We start from the raw sequence: 20,315 nt of genomic DNA on the forward strand, positions 1-20,315 counted from the left end.
CCCAAGCTAACAATGTACGGTTGCAGTGCTCATTGGATGCACCTTCTAGCCAAAGACTTCAGTGTTCCAGAAATATAGGCTAATGTTGTTGAAATTCCAAAATACTTCCATAACAACCACTTTGCAGCAGCTGCTCTGAAAAAGCTGGGAGGAACCAAGCTAACTCTCCCATAAGACGTGTGATGGAACTGAGCAGTGGACTGTTTTGAGCACTATATCAAGAACTGGCCTAATCTGATGACAGTTTGTGAACAAAATCATGAAAAAATAGGTGGCACTGTCACAGCCAAAGTTCTCAACATTGGGCTTAAGAGAAATGTTGATTTCTGAGTACCCTGAAGCCTATTTCTGTAGCCTTGAACAAAATGCAGGGAAATAGCTGTTTTATTGATGATGCTGTTGAAATTTGTAAGGAACTGAGTGAGATCTTAAAAAGAGAAATGTGCAATGACAGAGTTAAATTACAAGCATTAAAAAAACGAATGGGGCAAGCATTATCTCCAGCTCATTTTCTTGCAAATATTCTCAGTACTCGGTACCAGGGTCAAACCTTAACTGCCGAAGAAGAGGAGATGGCTATGACATGGACATCCAGCAATCACCCGTCCATAATGCCAACTATAATAAACTTCAGAGCTAAGGGTGAACCATTCAAGAAATACATGTTTGCTGATGATGTTTTAAAGAAAGTCACACCACATTTAAGCACTTGGATTCAGAAACTGTTGAAGTGACAATCTCACTTTTAACAGCAGTAGCTTCTTTTGCTGGTGTAGAAAGAATATCTTTTTTCTTTGGACTAATTCATTCCAAATTGAGAAATTGTTTGGGACCTGAAAAAGCAGGAAAGCTTGTTTTTCTTTTCCAGATTATGAAGAAACAGGAACATGAAGGTGAAGACAACTGAGTTACCTGCAGAAGCCAATATTTAAGTTTCTTATGTTGCCCTGGCTGACAGTCTATTTTTTTTAAGTATTTCATTTAACTATTTTAGTTAAAAACAATTTTAACAAAAACAAACCTAGAATACATAACGTTGTTGTTTTAGTTAAATAAAACAATTTAAATGTCTGTATGGTGATGTTCTCCTAATACAGCATGGCAAGAAAATCCTCCAAATATTAATGATTAACCAGTTGAATTGGAGATATTTATGAAGTCATTGGGAGGTGAACTATCTGCTTCAATTACCTTTGGTAAATGAAATAACCAAACAATCATTCATTTTCAGATATAGCTGTAAAACTAATCTGAAAAGTTTTCAAAATAAATCACTTTGAAAACGTAGTGTGTCTTCTAAAAATGAAACCTAAATCTATCTCTGAGTTGTAAAGAATATGTATTAAGGTTATAACAACCAACAAGAATGCACTTTTATGTAGAAATCCATGATTAAATTGAGTCTTTCTGACTAATGATTTAAATCAAATCCACCCTGGTTGTGCCTAAACCACCTCCCAGCTTTCAAAATACTATTGATATTGTAATTAGCCTGCTGTCTGATTACTGGATACAGGAGGGAAAGGGATCCAGTCAGTGAATGGCACTGTGTACTGCAGTTCAACAGCGAGCCAGTAGAGGTCTCCACAATCCCTGGAGTACCGGGGGAAAAAAGTAATATCCTGAGGTCAGATGAGCCAGCGGCTGTGTGGGAGCAGGAGAAGCAGGGTAATAGGCAGTCAAAGTTGGGATTGGAACTGAGACAAGAAAGGTAGAGTTGAGTGTTTTTTTCTGTTAAAAGCAATTGTGCCTAGGTTATCTGCACCTTTACTTTCTGGCAGCTGTTGTAAAATAATCTTGTGTTACTCAGAATCTGGAAGTGTTTATGGCAGTGGTCCCCAAGCTTCTTACCTTATGCGTGCCCCCCCCCCCCCCCCCATTGGAGCCAGGAGCAGGGCCACAGCTCCAGGAGGAGGGAACGTGGACAGAGGAAAGGGAGCAGATGCTGGGGCCACAGCTGGTGGCAGAAATGGACCCTTGGCCAGAGGCCAAGGCCTGCAGCTGGGCATGGAGTGCAAGGGCGGCAGCCGGGACCCCAGGCATGGGGCTAGCAGCTGGGGTCGAGGCCAGGAGCGGAGCTGGGTGGTACTCCCTCCCAAGCTCCTGTGGGTGCTGGTCTGGTGAGTTCCACTGTGCATGCACTGTGTGGAAAAAGTACATCCTTTTGTTTGTTTTAAACGTGCTGCCTGGCTATTAATTTCCTAGGGTAACCACTGGTTCTTGTGTTATGTGAAGGCATAAATAACACATCCGCATTCATTTTCTCCACACCAATCCTGATTTTATAGACCTCTATCATATACCTCCTACCCGTCATCTCTTTTTTAAGGTGAACAGTTCCAGTCTTTTTTAATCTCTCCTCATATAGAAGCTGTTCCATACCACTAATAATTTTTGCTGTCTTTCTCTGTATCTTTTCCAATTCTAAAATATCTGTTTAAATGGGCAACCAGAACTGCATGCAGTGTTCCAGAGGTGAGCATACAATGGATTTGTACAGTTGCATTATGATATTTTCTTATTATTTATCCCTTTCTTAATGGTTCCTAACATTGTTAGCTTTTTTGACAATCTTGACTGCAGGGACTTCAGCGAACCTGGCCAGAGAGGTGGCTCAGTAGGGGAGGGTGCCTAGGGGATGGAGCAGCTCCAGGTGGGCAGGACCCAGGGTGGGATGTGTGCGAAGAGGGTGTTAAGCCCTTGCCCGGAGGGTGGGGCTGCTGTGGAATTTGCAGATTTGGGGCGTGAATAGGCTGGAAATCACTCCCCACCCCCCGCCACTCCAGAGCTTAGCTGAGGGACAGAGAGGTTTCCCTAGGCCAGTGCTGTGCAGGGCTTTGGCACATGTAGGGCTTGACTCTTCCTGGCCAGCACCCCAGGCCGGAGGGTCTTGGGCTTTCCCAGGGTGCCTGCCCAGCCAGAGGCAGTGGGGGAAGGAAGGAAGCCAGGCTGTTGGTGAGCTCAGTGCTCTGATTAGGGGCTGGTTCTCTGCACAGTGGAGAACAGAACACACCACACTGGGGCTGGGGGGGAGGATATGGAGAAGCAGGGGAGCTGGGGCGGGAAGAGAAGTGGCAAAGCAGGGAGACAACAACGAGAAGGGAAGCATGTAAAGGGCTGATGGGTGGGCTGCAGAAGCAACATGTAACCAGCCGGCGACTGCCCACCCTCATTAACCACCACAGCGTGCAGCCAGTGTCGGACGGAAATGGGAGAGTGGTGGAGCCCTGCTGGCGGAGAGCCGGCCTGCACTGGGGGCTGCGCTGATGGATCAGCAGGAGAGCGCTCGCTGCATCTTCTCTCCGCCACCAGCCTTACACACCCACTCCCACCGTTGGCCACTGGACCCGCACACTCAGCGCTGGTGGGCGGGAGGATGGCAAGCAGGGACCTGGCCAGCAGCAGGACCCACCAGTACTGATGGGGAGCAGGGGCACGACAGAAAATACGGGATAATTTGCCTGATTTTAAGAAAAGGGACACCTGAGAAGGGCTTAAATAGGGTGGGGCGCTCCCTTTAAAAACGGGACGTCGGGGCATCCGAATTAAGCACGTAATGAAGCGAGGCCTCTGGAATTGACGTCGCTGTGGGAGCTGCTGCACAGCAGCAGCAGCAGTTTTGCTGACAGGCCATAAGCCCTACACGGTTCCCCTCTTACTATGACAAAACTGAACCTGCAGGCAGGAGCTGCGGCAGGCGCTGGCTCCCCATCTCCCCCCGGGCTGCTGGGCCTGCACCCCACGCTTTGCTGCCGCTCGCTTGAGCATCAATGCCCGCCCCAGGGGCTGAGCCGCCGCCCCGCGCCGCCCTTCCCCGCCCCCCGCCGGGCGTCCGGAGCAGCCGCTCGGCGACCCGTGGGCTGCAAGGGCGGCGCGCCGCGGGCGGAGGCACGAAAGAGACCTACCCCCAACCACCGCGCCTCCGCTTCCCGTCTCGCTCCGCTCGCTCACCCAATCACGCGGCGGGGGCGGAGTCAGGTGTCGCGCGGGTGCCGCTGGCGGGGGCGGGGTGAGAGGCGGAGCCCAGCGGCCGGAAGTGAGGCCAGCCGAGCCGGGGCGGGCGGGGCTGCGCTGCGCGCGGGAAGCCGGCTGGGTCCGTGTGGAGGCAGGGCAGCCGGGTGAGGTCTGCGCGTCCTCGGGTCGCTGCGTTCCCGGCTCCGGGATTGGCGCTGCCGCCCTGTGCGCGGCGGTCAAGGAGCCGTGGGCCCGCACCACTGCCTCCGCTCCCCGGCACCGCCTGAGGGCGGCCCGCCGGTGTCCCGTCCCGTTAGTGGGAGTGATCCTCCTGACCCGTCTGGGGAGGGGTGCGGGCTTCCACCATCCTGTCCCGTGGGGGGCTCCCAGTCTCTTCGGGGGTGGTGATGCTAAAGCCCCAAGAATTGGCAGGAGGGTCCCAGCGAGTCTGTCTGAACCGGCTCACTCCAGGTTTGAAAGTGACTCGGTTTCAGGTTGCTGCTGTTCTTGTTAACTTGGCCCACCGGGCAGTCTGTTCCACGATCCAGGGAGGTAGTGATGTAGTGTCGCCCTCTTTTTTGGGCAAAATTTGGTTATTGATGAAGATATGGCGACTAACAAATATTGTTGTCCAACTTTTTTTTTCTTTCTAGTTTCTCTTGAAGAAAATGGAGTTTTCTCGAGAAAAAAGGTTGAAGGGAAGGCTGGCTGGTGATAGACGAGGTGATCTGTATCCTCACAGCTTGCAGTTCTACCTGCAGCCTCCCACTGAGAATATTTCTTTAGCTGAGTTTGAAAATTTTGCCATTGATAGGCTTAAATGTGAGTAACACCATAAATCTTCATCACCATTTTTTTTGCACATTGGGTAAATGCAGTGAGAGGTGATCTATAGTCAGTGAGTGATAGGATGTTAACAATTTTAAAGTGGGATGGAGACTTACTTTGACATCAGTTGCCAGAGCTAGAAGACTCCCATGTAATGCAACTGTTTTAGCATCAGAATAACATGTTTGTCATCTACTCTTCCTATGTGTTTTATGTCTTCACTTCTACTTCTAGTTTACTTTTCAAGCATATATTTCCATTACTAATATTTTGTAATTTCTAGTTGACAAATATAAAAAAAAAGTACAACAAAATTTATTTTGGCAGCCTATTTGTGTGTGCGTAAATGCCCCCAACATTTTGCTTTTTAATTTCATTAACGCTAATTGAGTTTTAAGTACTGCAAAATACTGTAAGTGAAAAACACTTAATGAATTCTGAATAGCTGTTAAATTTGGACATGTTTGTATCACTTATTGTACAAATGTGTATGAACGTTTGTACAAACAGGTAAAATGCTCTCTTGTTCATGGATGGTTTGGCTTGTTTGCATAAAAGAGAAGATCATACATGCCCCAAACAGTTACAGGCTAAGGATAAAACATGAGTATCGAAAGAATCAGAGGGGAAGGTCCCAGGAAAACAAAGATGATAGTAAATAGTATCACAATATCATAGAATTTTCATAGCTTTTAAAATAAAGTAAGCAAATAGAAAGAATGAGGAGAACTAGTGGCACCTTAGAGACTAACAAATTTGTTTGGGCATAAGCTTTCGTGGGCTAAACCCCAATTCATCAGATGCATGTAGTGGAAAATACAGTAGGAAGATATATATATACAGAATATGAAAAAATGGGGGTTGCCATACCAACTCTAACGAGACTAATCAATTAAGGTGGGCTATTATCAGCAGGAGAAAAAAAAACTTTTGTAGTGATAATCAGGGTGGCTCATTTCAAACAGTTGACAAGAAGGTGTGAGTAACAGTAGCGGAAAAATTAGCATGGGGAAATAGTTGTAATAGATGTATCTTTTTATACTACAAGTCTTGCTCATGCTGATTTCATTTGTCTCCTCTAATTACTTTAGTGCTCAAAGTAGTTGAGAACCTTGGTGTGAGCTATGTGAAAGGTAGTGATGAGTATAAAAGCAGGCTGGAGCGTGAGATTCGAAAGCTTAAATTTCCATACAAAGTAAGTATATAATTGAAAAAGGTTATGCTTTTCCTTTTTACTATAGATTTTATTTTCCATTTACTGTCGAAAATAGGGATGCACTTGTTGAATACTGCACTCAAAGCCTAAATTCTATAATTTGAACGATTTATATCACTGAATTTTTTTTCTCTGTGCCTATCAACTACATATTTTTCTTTTTAATTTTCTGTTAATTTATCTTCTGACCTAATTGGGCATGTTGGAAATTTTGCATATTCAAAACTCCTATCAAAGTCAGCTGAAAGAGGTTTGAGTGAGGTCTGCAGGATACTCAGTGAGGTTTGGAGGGCTTAATATGTGCTTTATTTTTAAAATCACTATCTGCTTCTAGCAGAGTGGAAGTTGAGCCTTTCACAGGATTTATTTCTTTTTTTGGTGTATTGGCATAATTTGCCCCAGCAATACTGTGTTAAACTCTGGGAATAGCGTTTTTCTACGGCTGTCAAACGATTAAAAAAATTAATCGTGATTAATTGCACGATGAAACTATAATAGAATACCATTTATTTAAATATTTTTGAATGTTCTAGATTTTCAAATATATTGATTTCAATTTCAACACAGAATACAAAGTGTACAGTGCTCACTTAATATTTTTGATTACAAATATTTGTGCTGTAAAAAATAAAAGAAATAGTATTTTTCAGTTCACTTCATACAAGTACTGGAATGCAATCTCTTTATTCTGAAAGTAGACCTTACAAATGTAGAATTATGTACAAAAAACAGCTGTGTTCAAAAACAAAACAGTGTAAAACTTTAGAACCTACAAGTCCACTCAGTCCTACTTCTTATTCGGCCAATCGCTAAGACAAACAAGTTTGTTTACATTTGCAGGAGATAATGCTGACCCCTTCTTGTTTACAATGTCACCTGAAAGTGAGAACAGACATTTGCATGGCACTGTTGTAGCCAGCGTTGCAAGATATTTATATGCCAGATGCATTAAAGATTCATATGTCCCTTCATCTTCAATCGCTGTTACAGAGGACGTGTCATGCTGAGGACGAGTTCTACTCAATAACAGTCCAAAGCAGTGCAGACCGACGCATGTTCACTTTCATCATCTTAGTCAGATGCCACCAACAGAATGTTGCTTTTCTTTTTTGATGGTTCTGTAATTTCTGCATCGGAGTGTTGCTCTTTTAAGACTTCTGAAAGCTTGGTCTACACCTCATCCTTCTCAGATTTTGGATGGGACTTCAGATTCTTAACCTTGGTTTGAGTGCTGTAGCTATCTTTAGAAATCTCACATTGTTACCTTCTTTGCATTTTGTCAAATCTGCAGTGAAAGTGTTCTTAAAATGAACAACATGTGCTGGGTCATCATCTGAGACTGCTATAATATGAAATATGTGGCAGAATGCGGGTAAAACAGAGCAGAAGACATACTATTCTCCTCCAAGGAGTTCAGTCAGTTTAATTAATGCATTTTTTTTAACATGAGTCATCATCATGGAAGCATGTCCTCTGGAATGGTAGCAGAAGGGTGTAGGGGCATACGAGTGTTTAGCATATCTGGCACGTAAATACCTTGCAGTGAGAGCTACAAAAGTGCCATGCGAACGCCTGTTCTCACTTTCAGGTGACATTGTAAATAAGAAGCTGGCAGCATTATCTCCTGTAAATGTAAACAAACTTGTTTGTCTTAGCAATTGGCTGAACAAGAAGTAGGACTGAGTGGACTTGTAGGCTCTAAAGTTATACACTGTTTTGTTTTTGAGTGCAGTTATGTAACAAAAAAAAAATCTACGTTTGTAAATTGCACTTTCACGATAAAGAGATTGCATTATGGTACTTGTATGAGGGCAATTGGAAAATATTATTTCTTTTATCATTTTTACAATGCAAATATTTGTAATAAAAATAATATAAAATGAGCACTGTATATTTTGTATTTTGGGTTGTAAATGAAATCAAATATATCTGAAAATGTAGAAAACATCCAAGAATATAAAATAAATTTAAATTGTTTAACAATAGAATATCAATGTGATTAAAACTGCAATTAATAACCATTACATTTTTTAATCAAGATTAATGTTTTTGAGTTAATTGCATGAGTTAACTGCGATTAATCAACAGCCCTAATGTTTTCTAATAAGTGCAGAAAAAGCACACAAATTGTTTAAGTGTGGGTACTTCCAAATAATTAGCTTTGGTTTGTTTGCACAGATGAGTGCTTTGAAGGAAACTTTGTCCCAAATTATAACCGTTTTAATTCAGAGCAAGTAGTTGGTTAAGAAGTTTCCTTCTACTATGAAGTGTATTCTTAGTTGCCATTTTCAGTGAACAGTAGGGTTTTTTCCATTTGTCTTTTGATAACTCTTGCAGCATTTACCGAGTTTGTCAAAAGTGTAGAAAGAATTTAATGTACTTTACATGTTTTACAGTGACGTGACAAGAAGGTTGTGGGTCTTGATATTTAATTTGGGATTTATTTCTCAACTTCAGTTTTCTTTTACTGCCATAATTGAATATGTATTTTCTCTTATGAAAACTGTAGGCTTTGGTTGAGGATGATTATGATGCAAGGAGGAAAGACCATATCTCTCATTTCATACTGCGTCTTGCTTACTGCCAGTCGTACGTATTTTTTAAGCAAATATATATTTTTAATATTTCAAGCAAATGGTTAAAACTTTGGCACCTAAAGGTGGTAATGTGGTACTAAATATAGAGACAACTTTTCTTTGTTTCAGGTATAAGCCTGTTCTCTATTTAGAAACTTAGTCAGGAAGAGAATTCATATGTGGTGGAACATGACATATAATAAAAAAGCTGGAATATATTTTTATATTTCAAATTAGGCATGAATCAGTTTATTTTGATATTTAAATAATGCACTCCCCACATAGTTTTTTATTTTCAAAGGCACTCAGCATTGATTTAACTTAATTTCCATTGACATAAATGGGAATAGATTTAGGCTGGTACTGAGCACTTTTGACCCTCAGTAATTGACAAGTCAGTTTAAAAAGATTACCACTGTAGATCACTGCCTTTATACATGGTCCCCAATCATCTTTTTAAGCAAAAGCCGGGATTTTAAAGTGCCTTAGTGAATTAGGGGCCCAACTTCCACTGAATTTCAGTTGGAGTTGGTTGCTGAACTCTTTTTTTAAGCAGCTTTGAAAATCTCACGATAAGTACATGCATGGGTTTAATACTGCGATTAAAAGGTAGAAAGTTTGCCCTTCTACATGTATGTCTGTGGACAATCAGGAAAAAGTATCCCAGGTATTGCAGTGGACATGTGAAAAGCAGTCTTGCAGGTAGCCAGATCCCGAAACATGCAGGTTTTTACAAGTCAGTATGATTTCTTGAATTGTACCCAGAAGGTAATAGGAAGCAAATGCAGTCTTTGCAATTCTGTTGTAATATGTTCCTTAGGGTCAATGCCAATAAATCAGATATGTTCCACACATCCTATATCTTCTAAGTTTTCTCCATAATCACCCCAAGTAGAAGTGTTGCGGTAATGGAATCTCATATTCTCAAGGGTATGAGTAACTCCTGTGAGGTCCAGTGGCAGTGGTTGCAGTTATGTAGCTGAACAGATATGGAGGGGTAGGAGAGAGGAGCTTCTGGTTATAAATGGTCAGTTCCTGATAGCAGTCGGGGTGCAGAGCGACTCCCAGAAAAAACATCATCTTGACAAGAGGCTATGAAACTACCCAGAAATATACATACAACCTGGCCTGACATCTTAGATTGCTTCACTTGACTACCAGATTTGCTTCTGTCTTTCCTTAAGTTTTAACCATGCCTGTATCCTGAACTCTACATTCAGAGCAGAGACTACACTATTTGGGTGTAACTAAGGACACGTCTGCATGGTGTGGTAATGTACACCAGTGGGATGTGAATTCTAATGTGCCCCAATGTATTGTATTCTAACTGGCCCGTGTAGATCCTGTTTTAGTGCACACCAGCAGGGTCTTCACGTGTCAGTTTTATGAATTCTAATGTGCAGTCCTATTGGTATGAATCCCGCACTTTGTAAACAAGTCCTTAAAAGCAAAACCTGAATGACACTGTAGCCTAAACTTCATTGCTTTTCCCACTGGCATCACTACATAATGACCGCATGGGGTGACATAATAGCAGCTTGCACAAGAGACTTTTAGGGCAGATGAGTAATTGTCAGTATTGCCGTGTGGGATCTCTGAGACTCAAAAATGGGGCCAGCTAAGTGCAATCCTGTCTTCAGTCGTGGTCTGCAGGTCTCATAGTTTCTTAAAATCAGCAAATAAGTAATTTTTAGTGGTCCCTGTGAATTGATACTCCATCTCTAGTTAGTTAAATGTTACTAGTACTTTAAAAATGCATAGATCGCAGGAGATTTTCATTAGTGTAGGATCAGTTGTTTTAATGTGTGTGGACATGTTATACATACACACTTTCTTATTTCATAAACTCCATTAGTGATTCCAACCAGCAATGTACATAATATAGTTCTTTAAAAACAAAGTTCTGACTATCTGCTTAAGATGGCAACTTTTTTAAGGGACACTGTTAACTTGTAAACCAGACTCAAATTTCATAAATTGGATGTTTTTTTTTCTTAAAGATACATTCAGAAAGGTATTTGGGGGAAGTCTGTGGCTTGTGTTCTACCAGAGATCAGAGTAGATGATCACAATGGTCTCTTCTGGTCTTGGAATCTATGAATATGAGGAAAACCTCCTTTACTTACAATTTAAATTTAGGGTTATTAAATAAAAAGCTAGTGAAAACATTTCTCTTGGGTTTTTATGCACTTCACACCATTTTGTATACTGTGAATTTTACTTTCTCTTTAAATTAGTTTCTCCCTTGCTGAAAAGCCCCTCATTTTAAAAAAGGCAAAATATGTTAGAAAAAACATGTTGAGAATTTTTTTAAATCTGAAACTGGATGCTTTTTGAAATAAGATGGAAATTGATGATGTCCCTCAAATTTCCAATTTCTTCTTTTTAAAAAGATGTTTGGCATTGTGGGATGCAGTGTTATCTAGTGGATAGAGCATTGGATTCAGGCTTGGGAGACCTGGCTTCTATTCCGAGCTCAGCCACTGACCTTGAGGAAGTCATTTCACCTTCTGTAAAATGGAGATGAGTCTGCGTAAAATGCTTTGAGATCTATTAATGAAAAATGCTATGTAAGATCTAGGTGATGGAATTATTTCAGGAAAAAAACATGCATATTGCGCCTTCATGCAGGCTGTTGTAAGCTAAATGCTAAAGTATGGTATTGCTGTGGAAAAGTTTGTTAGCCAGTTTCCATCCTATGTAAATTCTGTTTATTCCTTTCGGAAGATATAATTTAATGGTTAATAGTGAAAAATAAAATAGAGAGAAGGTGGGTGAGGCAATATTTTTTATTGGACCAACTTCTGTTGTGGGAAGAGATAAGCTCTCGAGTTTACACAGAGCTGTTTTTCTGTCTTCCCTGCAACAGAAGTTGGTCCAGTAAAAGATATTACCTTACCCACCTTGTCTCTCTAATATCCTGGGACCAATACTGCATGCAAAAAGGAAAAATAAACATCTTAAATTAGAAATCTTTCTTGAATGGAAAGATCCTGAACTGACACACAAACTGTACAAGATGATCTGTTATTCACCACGAAAATGCAGCCTTGTCTGAGATGAAAGTTGCCATGCACTGATAAATTGACACTACTCAATAGATAAGAACTGGAAGTGAATAGTACAGGAAAACTTTTTGAATTAAATGTCATAAGATGGAGAAGCAAAGCTTGGCACAGATCAGTGATTCTATAGTTGCTGTTTGTTTAGTGCTAAATTTGGAGTCCATGTTACAGAAGAAGGTTGGATCACAAATTTTGTGCAGAATTAATTAGTTTAATTGTCTGCAAGGAGGATATGTTTATAGCTAAAATACTTATGGGGGTAGGGAGTGGTGTGTGCTCACTTTTTCTTTAGTGGATCAACAGTGCCACCCAGAGGCAAAAATGTGCATTTTTCATCTGGTTCTTTGCTAAATTATTTGGATTGAATATCACTTTTTTGTATTTGTTCTCTGCTTGGCTTTAGTTATATATATTTGGAATGAACATAAACTTTATTTGTGAGCACTAATACTACCATCCTCCCTGTCAGACCTGTAGCCTGAGTGTCATCTTTGACTTTGTAGCTCCTTTCCTCCAGTCTGTGCCTAAATCTTGCTGATTCTTCCTGCATAATGTCAAAGATACAGTCTTCCCTCTCTATTCATGCTGCTAAAACTCTCACCCAGGCTCTCATCTCATCTTTTTACTAGTGCAACATGCTCTCTTCTGGCCTTGTATTAATTGAAAACGCTGCAGCAACAATAATTTTTCTAGCTTGCCGTCTTGACCACGTTTCCCCTCTTGTATTCCTCCACAGGCTCCCTTTCTTCATTGCATCAAATGAGAATTCACTTTCAAGGCCTTTTATGGTGTATTTCCATGCATCTTTCCTTTTCTATTAAAATGTTGACTCCTGCCTCAATTCTGCCAATGAAGCCATCCTTCATTGCCCACTAGTTAAATTTTCAAACAGGCACCTTTGTGCCTTTATGCTGCTTATCATATGTGGGAGAAGCTCTCTGTAAACATCAACAAAGCCATCTCCATTGTGCTGCTTCAAGTTCTTCCTTAAGTTTCCTTTGCTGGGAGGCAAACAAACTCTCTGCAATGGTTGTGCAGCTGTTGTGCTGAGACCAGTATTGTATCAGTTTTTTGTGTTTCCTCATTTGACTGTATCCATGGTTTGTCCTTTGTCTGTCTTATACTCTTAAATATAAGCTCTTTGGGAGCAGGGACCATCTTTGTTCTGTTAGTACAGTAGCTAGCACATTGGGATTCTGGTCTTTGATTGGGGTTCCTAGGTACTATCTCAATACAAACAAAAAGTTCTTTTCTTCCATGACTAGCTTCTGACATTTAGCTATGTACTTTGAACCACTGATGACACGCTAGACTTGTAATTGTTTTATACATTTAAGAAACATTTACAAGTAGGCATTATAGAACTTTGAATGGACTAAGTTCTAATGTATGGGTTCAGAACAAATGCTTCTGTTGGTTTCAAATACAATTTCTGTGGAGTGGGAGGATATTCTAAAAACTTTCCTAATTTGAAAGAGACTGTTCCGTTCTCACTAAGAATCATGTAGGGACTGTGGGTTGAATTATGTAGTATTCCCATATAAGAAGTATAGTATTCCCAATTTAAGAAAACTTAAATTACTAAACTTCTTTTCCCTCTCTCTCTGCTATTTAGGATTTAAAAGTTAACTCCCCATCTGCATGCTTTGTTCCTCTGTTCCGTTCCTAAACCATCACTGCTTCCTTAAACTGCCTGCAGCTCCCATATTTTCAATTGCATTTTGAACAATCATTGGGCACTCTTTAACACTCGTCATGTTCATTAGTTACATGTTCATGGTTTTTGATTGACATTGGGTTGGTGTTGCTTTTCAAAAGTACCTTCAATGTAATTTTATGCAATGGCACTTGTTAATGACTGTTTTTAAAGCAGGTAATAAATTGTCACAGATCCACAGGATCTTTGCTATGCCTCCAAATTTGAAACAGTCTCTAGGAGGAACTTCTAGAGTAGTGATTCTCAATCTTTCCAGACTACTGTACACTTTAGGAGTCTGATTTATCTTGTGTACTTGCAAGTTTCACCTCACTTAAAAACTGTATTTTTATGTCTGATTTTGTAAGCAGTTAGAAGTGTCACAGCACACTATTACTGAAAAATTGCTTACTTTCTCATTTTTACCATATAATTATAAAATAAATCAATTGGAATATAAATATTGTATTTACATTTCAGTGTATATAAAGCAATATAAATAAGTCATCCGTATGAAATTTTAGTTTGCACTGACTTCGCTAGTGCTTTTTATGTAGCCTGTTCTAAAACTAGGCAAATATCTAGATGAATTGATGTACTCCTGAGAAGACCTCTGAATACCCCCAGGGTTGAGAAGCACTGCCCTAGATATCTCACTGTTCCTCCGGGGTAAGTCGTGTGGCTTACCCACTTCCTTATACTGGGCCTTCAGCACTCCTCCTTCACACCGTGAGCTCTGTTCAGGGAGTCCAAATGAGACAGATTCCTAATGGAGACTTGTATGCTCTTCAGGGATTAATGCACCTCACCAAGCATGTGCAGTGACAGTCACATGGTGTTGTCAAACAGTAGGGTTTATTCATTAACTAGAAATGAATAAGCATAGGAAATCCCTTAGGATAGTATAAAGAACTGAAGGCTGAAGCATAGTCCATTCTGGGTAGCCCAGCCAAGTTGTAGACACTGTTTGTTTTTATATAATATATATTTGTGTGTGTGTGTATTTGGAGTTTGCGGAGAGTGTCCAATGAGAGAAATCTGAAGAAGTGAGTACATTTCAAAAAGGAGCCTTTAAAATGTTTTCTCTGCAAAAGTTAAATAATTTTTTTAAACAAATTACCTTAGAAATTCACGTCTGAAGAGTTGCATAAGAATGTCCATACTGGTCAGATCAAAGTTCCATCCTACCCAATATCCTGTCTTCTGACTGTGACCAATGCCAGGTGCCCCAGAGGGAATGAATAGAAGAGGTAATCATCAGTGATCCATCCCCTGTCGCCCATTCCCAGCTTTCTGGCAAACAGAGGCTAGGACACCATCCCTTCCCGTCCTGGCTAATAGCCATTGATGGACCTATCCTCCATGAATGTATCTAGTCCTTTTTTTTTTTTTTTTTTTTTTAACTCTGTTGTACTCTTGGCCTTCACAATATCCCCTGGCAGAGTTCCACAGGTTGACTGTGCATTGTGTAAAGAAATACTTCCTTTTGTCTGTTTTAAACCTGCTGCCTATTAATTTCATTTGGTGACCCCTTGTTCTTGTGTTATGTGAAGGGGTAAGTAACACTTTCTCCATACCAGTCATGATTTTATAGACCTCTATCATATCCCCCTTTAGTTGTCTCTTTTCCAAGCTGAATAGTCCCATCTTATTAATCTCTCCTCATACGGAAGCTGTTCCATACCCCTAATAATTTTTGTTGTCCTTTTCTGAACCTTTTCCAATTCTTTGTCTTTTTTGAGATGGGGTAACCACATCTGCAGTCAGTATTCAAGATGTGGGGTGTACCATGGACTTATATAGAAGCAATATGATATTTTTACTGTCTTATTATCTATCTTAATGATTCTCAACATTCTGTTCACTTTTTTGACTGCCTCTGCACATTGAGTGGATATTTACATAAAACTATTCACAATGACTCCAAGATCTTTCTTGAGTGGTAACAGCTAATTTAGACCACATCATTTTGTATGAATAGTTGGGATTATGTTTTCCAATGTGCATTACTTTGCATTTATCAACATTAAATTTCATCTGCCATTTTGTTACCCATTTTGAGAGACCCTTTTGTAGCTCCTCCCAGTCTGCTTTGGACTTCACTATCTTGAGTAGTTTTGTATCATCTTCAAATTTTGCCACCTCACTGTTTACCCCTTTTTCCAGATCATTTATGAATATTTTGAATAATACTAGTCCCAGTACAGACCACTGTGGGACACCACTATTTACCTCTCTCCATTCTAAAAACTGGCCATTTATTCCTACTCTTGTTTCCTATCTTTTTAACCAGATACTGATCCATGAGGGGACCTTCCCCCTTAGCTCATGACAGCTTATTTTGCTTAAGAGCCTTTGGTGAGGGACCTTGTCAAAGGCTTTCTGAAAATCTAAGAACACTATATCCACTGTATACCCCTTGTCCACATGCTAATGTTATGCTAAGTTGGAGTCTGAATGGGATCTTTTGACTATTAAAGCAGAGGGATTTTAGTTCTGTAAGTACAAATCTCTCTAATATACGGTTAGTTAATCTTGTTATTTCAAAATCATAGATAACACCCTTTTTCACTGTAAGAATAAAAGACTTATCTTGACACCTGCAGAACATTATTTCTAGAAGGGTGAGACTGAGTGTATCTTGCATTAATAGTATCACGTAGTGCAACCATCAATGTTTAAGACTAAACATAGAGAGATTATTTGTATCTTATTATTATTATTATTATTATTTTTAACTGCAGTGAGGATCTCAGACGATGGTTCATTCAACAAGAAATGGACCTTTTTCGATATCGGTTTAATGCGCTAACTGGTGATTTGGTCGAGAAATTCCTGAAATATGTTAATTTGTCATATGGAGCTGTAAGTACACTGTTTTGTAGTTTTTTGGTTGCTCTGCAATGTATCTTACTCTAACATTTTCTAGAACTTTTTCATTGATTAAATGTTCTATTGTAAAAGTTATAAACTCTTACAAAGGAAATGAAAGTTCTCAGAACTTCTGAAGCTAGGGAATATGTGCCGTAAAATGACAATTCTTTATGCATTGTATTGTAGTTTTGTGCTTGGCTGGATCACAAATGGAATATCACTTTTAAATCTCATTTGTAACAAGGGCTATAGTACTGTTGGGAGAACACTGTTCACAAAGAACTTTTAGGAGGAACTTTTAGGAGGAAAGCAGAGGTATTGTTATACAGCTAGAGCTTTGGAAGGTTGTCTAGAGTCTCCAAATGGGACTTGGGTATATATCTCTCAGTTGTCCTTCAGTGGAGATCTGGCTTATACCAGGCTGTTTCTCTTTCTGTAAATGTACGTCAGAAATGCTGAATCATAGACTGAGGCTATTAAAGAGAAACTGTTGATTTGTATAAATGCATTTTTAGGGACCAAGATGGGAGTATCGATACATTTTTCCGAGCTGACTTGGTCATTTGATCCTAACATAAGGCATATACTGTGAGGCTCTGTACTCTTCAGACTATTGGCTGGAATTGGTGAATATTCTTTGAGAGTACAGAATTTTGTCTCTTCATAACTATTGTTGGTAGAGTGCATTCCAGCCTGCTGCTGAGACAGCAGAGCCAGTTGTTTCTGAGGTGTCTCTTTTTGGAGTATTTAAGATACAGTCTGTGTGCTCTGGAGACTTGTACAATGTACTACTCAATGAATTCAAAAATTGAGAAGGTTATGAAAAGATTCAAAATGTAACTGTTCCATTAGTTATGTTTTAACTAGTGTGGATATTTATTGCAGCTGTGGAGATGAGTGAGCTACACACCTATATAGAATAGAACTTATGCCATAGCTGGACCATCTATTCCAGGGATCAGCAACCTTTGGCATGCGGCCCATCAGGGAAATCCACTGGTGGGCCGGGATGGTTTGTTTACCTGCAGTATCCGCAGGTTCGGCCGATCGCAGCTCCCATTGGCCGTGGTTCGCTGTTCAAGGCCAATGGGGGCTGTGGGAAGTGGTGTGGGCAGAGGGATGTGCTGGCCGCCGCTTCCTACAGCTCCCATTGGCCTGGAACGGCGAACTGCGGCCAGTGGGATCTGCAATCGGCCGAACCTGCGGACGCTGCAGGTAAACCGGCTTGGCCTGCTAGTGGATTTCCCTGACTGACAGGCCAGGTGCCAAAGATTTCCGATCCCTGATCTATTCCATGATTATGATTGCAGGAAGAAGGAATTCTGGGATTTAATGTGATCACACATGGTATGTATATGCTATTATATATTTCACACATCAGTGAGTGCAACTGGTTTATCCTTGTTCAAAGGCCTTGGCAGGCAAATGTCTTGAAACTGTATAAAATATAACAGCCCTGACCTGAGAAGAGGGTCACTCATTCCATCCAAGATCTGGCAGGCATGAAACTATGTCCAGCAGAATTGGTCTCGGTGGGAGAACCTGAAGTACTTTAGACCTATCAGACACTCCAGGTGGAAGATGGTGACCACCAGGAAAGCTAAATTTGCTTTTAAGCTATTTTAAAAATGTGTTTTTTATAATGCTTTTGTTCTGAAGAAACAGTACTTTTCTTTATGAAAGCTAGCTGGTCACTGGTTAATCCTGTTGTTGCCCCTGAGAGAACAGAACTGTGGGTGCTGAGCTGAAGTCAGAGATGATCACAGTAAATTGGTTGGGACTACAGCCTGAGACCCTGGTCTAGAGGGAGAGAATCACAGGATTCTGCCTTGAGAAAGGTGACATATGGTGGCCTGAAACCTAAGTGGAGTGCTCTCAAGGAGATCATGAAGGGGTCAGAGATGCAGTTAAATTAGGAACTGTGACAAAACAGTTTATTATTGTATTTCCTGAGCATTCCACCGTGCCCACCAACCCCCAAAGTGTACTCTTCTGCTTCCCCGCCCCCAGCATGCCATTGGAAAATGAAAATAAAAAGGGGTATATTTAACCTCTGTGGATTCTGTTATTTCATGGCCATCAAATCCACCTTGCTTTAGAACTGGAATCCAAGCTTGCATTTAGAAAGTTTCTAATGCTTGTGGTGGTGGTGAAAACATTGAAACTGTTAACTCCATAAACCAAAGCATTGTTGTGTTTGAGTCTGCAGAGAGCATAATAAAATAGCTCTATATTGTGAACTGTTCTATTGCCTTAATGAGTTTTTAACTGAAATTTAAAGATGACAATTTGAGTACCAGCCTTGTTACATATTTCACTTGACTATTTTAGTAGAAACATCCATTTAATATTTCTATTCCACAATTCTAAACTATTTCCTGTGCAGCCCCAGGTGCCAAAAAACTCCTAGCTTTGCCCCAGACAGTTTCTATAGTGCAATTGTGTTGTCAAAAACCATTGCATATTAAAAAGTGGAAATGTGGGGGCAGTGTAAAATGGAATTTATTATCAGTGTATAACATACAATCCTATTTCATTTAAAAAAATCTACATTTTAAAATTAAGCTTCAGCAGACTATCCATGCTGCCACACCAGAGTGCTGCAGGATCCAGAAGTCTTGCACTGTAACTTAGGTTCAGTATGTCACAGCATACATGGGCCCATTGGATACACAGCAACTTATTCTGAAAAGTTTTCCATGCTCTTACGTAGCTTTATTGTAGAGGAAGATAAAGAATAACTGTCACGGAACTTAAGCACTGTTTATTGGACATCTTAGGTCTTGTCTACACTGGCAGCACATGTAGGGTATATGTAGCTACATATCACAGTGAAAAGCAGACTGCATCCATACTGTGGTGCATAGCGTATGTGTTGAGAGAGCCTCAGGGGGGAAGGCTCAAGCAGCAGTGTAGTGTGTCGCTACTTCTCCCACTACCAGAGCCTTTCCTCTCTGCTGGGGCCTTTCACTGTGGCAAGGAAAGGGTTATGGCAGAAGGGAGGCAGCAGCGCACTACATAGCTAAAAATAGCAATGTAGATGTGGGAGGCGCTGCTTGGGCATGTAGTGAGCCCTGTAGGGTATATACCCGAAGGTTCCGGCATGTCTTTACTCTGCTTGCGGTCTGGGAGCATGTGGAATTCTGTGGGCAAGTTAATGATAGAAAGATAAGGAGAGGTATCATTTGATTCGTAAAAATCTATGGACTCATAATTTCAGTGGTGTCCCCCTTTACAGCATGGCAGGTGGACCGATACCTGGGCTCCCAGCTCCAGGTCCTCCGGTTGGTGGAAATATTGATAATTTTGTTGGAAATGGATTCAGTTGGGTATCATTTGAAAAACCCTTTTACCCACAAACACAGTGGTAGCAAACATGTTAAACCTAGAACAATTATATAGATATTTAAAAAAAAAAGTGAAGATCAATATTTATTTGGCATGCCTGTGTAACAGTATAAGTAAACATCCAACCCACATAAAGTTAAATTGTGGCTGTTGACTGACAGTACTGTGTTATCAGATCATGCACAGAACAAGAAGGGGCAATTTTAAAGCAACAGGATGAGCTCACTCGCATTACATCCCATTTGCTTATGATGGACCAGAGCTCATTATTATGATAAAAATATGATCGCTGAAGATGTCATGACCCAAAGTATCCACTTGACTGACTTGTAGGAAGCCTTCAAAATCCAAAGTAGTATTCAAGGCTCCATCAATTTATGGTCTCCAGTCAAGAAAAACAGACTGAAGCTGTGCTCTAATGCAAAGAAGAAATTTAGAGTGACGGTGGCAGTGACTAGTACAGAGCTAAATGCATTGTTGTTTTTTGCATGTCTTGTGGTTGTGTCCAGATTTCAGTGTGCTGTTGATCTTGTACTTTCCCATAGTCTCACATAGTTCTCCATGGTATCATGTTCAATGCTCTAATGTGCTGGAGTAATGCATATGTGCCAGGCAAAAAGTAAGCAAACTAATGCTTGCATGGGGTCTTCCTAAGTCAGCACCTACTGACAAGCTCTCAACAAACCAGAAACTCTTAAAGCCTGCTGAGATTTGTCTGAACGCTTCATTATGAGGCTACAGAGAAAATACTGGATCTA

The 20,315-nt window shown here is 40.6% G+C and overlaps 1 protein-coding gene across 7 annotated transcripts in view; it reads left to right on the plus strand.

Moving 5' to 3' along the window:
• The first annotated feature begins 4,032 nt into the window (after positions 1-4,032).
• Positions 4,033-20,315, plus strand: part of PRIM2 (DNA primase subunit 2) — a 308,890-nt gene continuing 292,607 nt past the window's right edge. For 4 of the 7 annotated variants that reach the window (XM_048845207.2, XM_048845211.2, XM_048845209.2 and 1 more), the window contains exons 1-5: positions 4,033-4,118; positions 4,608-4,776; positions 5,874-5,977; positions 8,508-8,587; positions 16,080-16,200. In XM_048845207.2, coding sequence (XP_048701164.1) covers positions 4,623-4,776; positions 5,874-5,977; positions 8,508-8,587; positions 16,080-16,200 — 459 coding nt within the window. In that variant the 5' untranslated portion in view covers positions 4,033-4,118; positions 4,608-4,622. Of the gene's footprint in view, positions 4,119-4,405; positions 4,426-4,488; positions 4,507-4,607; positions 4,777-5,873; positions 5,978-8,507; positions 8,588-16,079; positions 16,201-20,315 lie in introns of those variants that run through there. The other 3 variants (XM_075126500.1, XM_075126501.1, XM_048845210.2) reach the window with 3 other exon arrangements.

Source organism: Caretta caretta, chromosome 3, assembly GCF_965140235.1.
Source record: "Caretta caretta isolate rCarCar2 chromosome 3, rCarCar1.hap1, whole genome shotgun sequence".
In the NCBI taxonomy this organism is placed as follows: Eukaryota; Metazoa; Chordata; order Testudines; family Cheloniidae; genus Caretta; species Caretta caretta.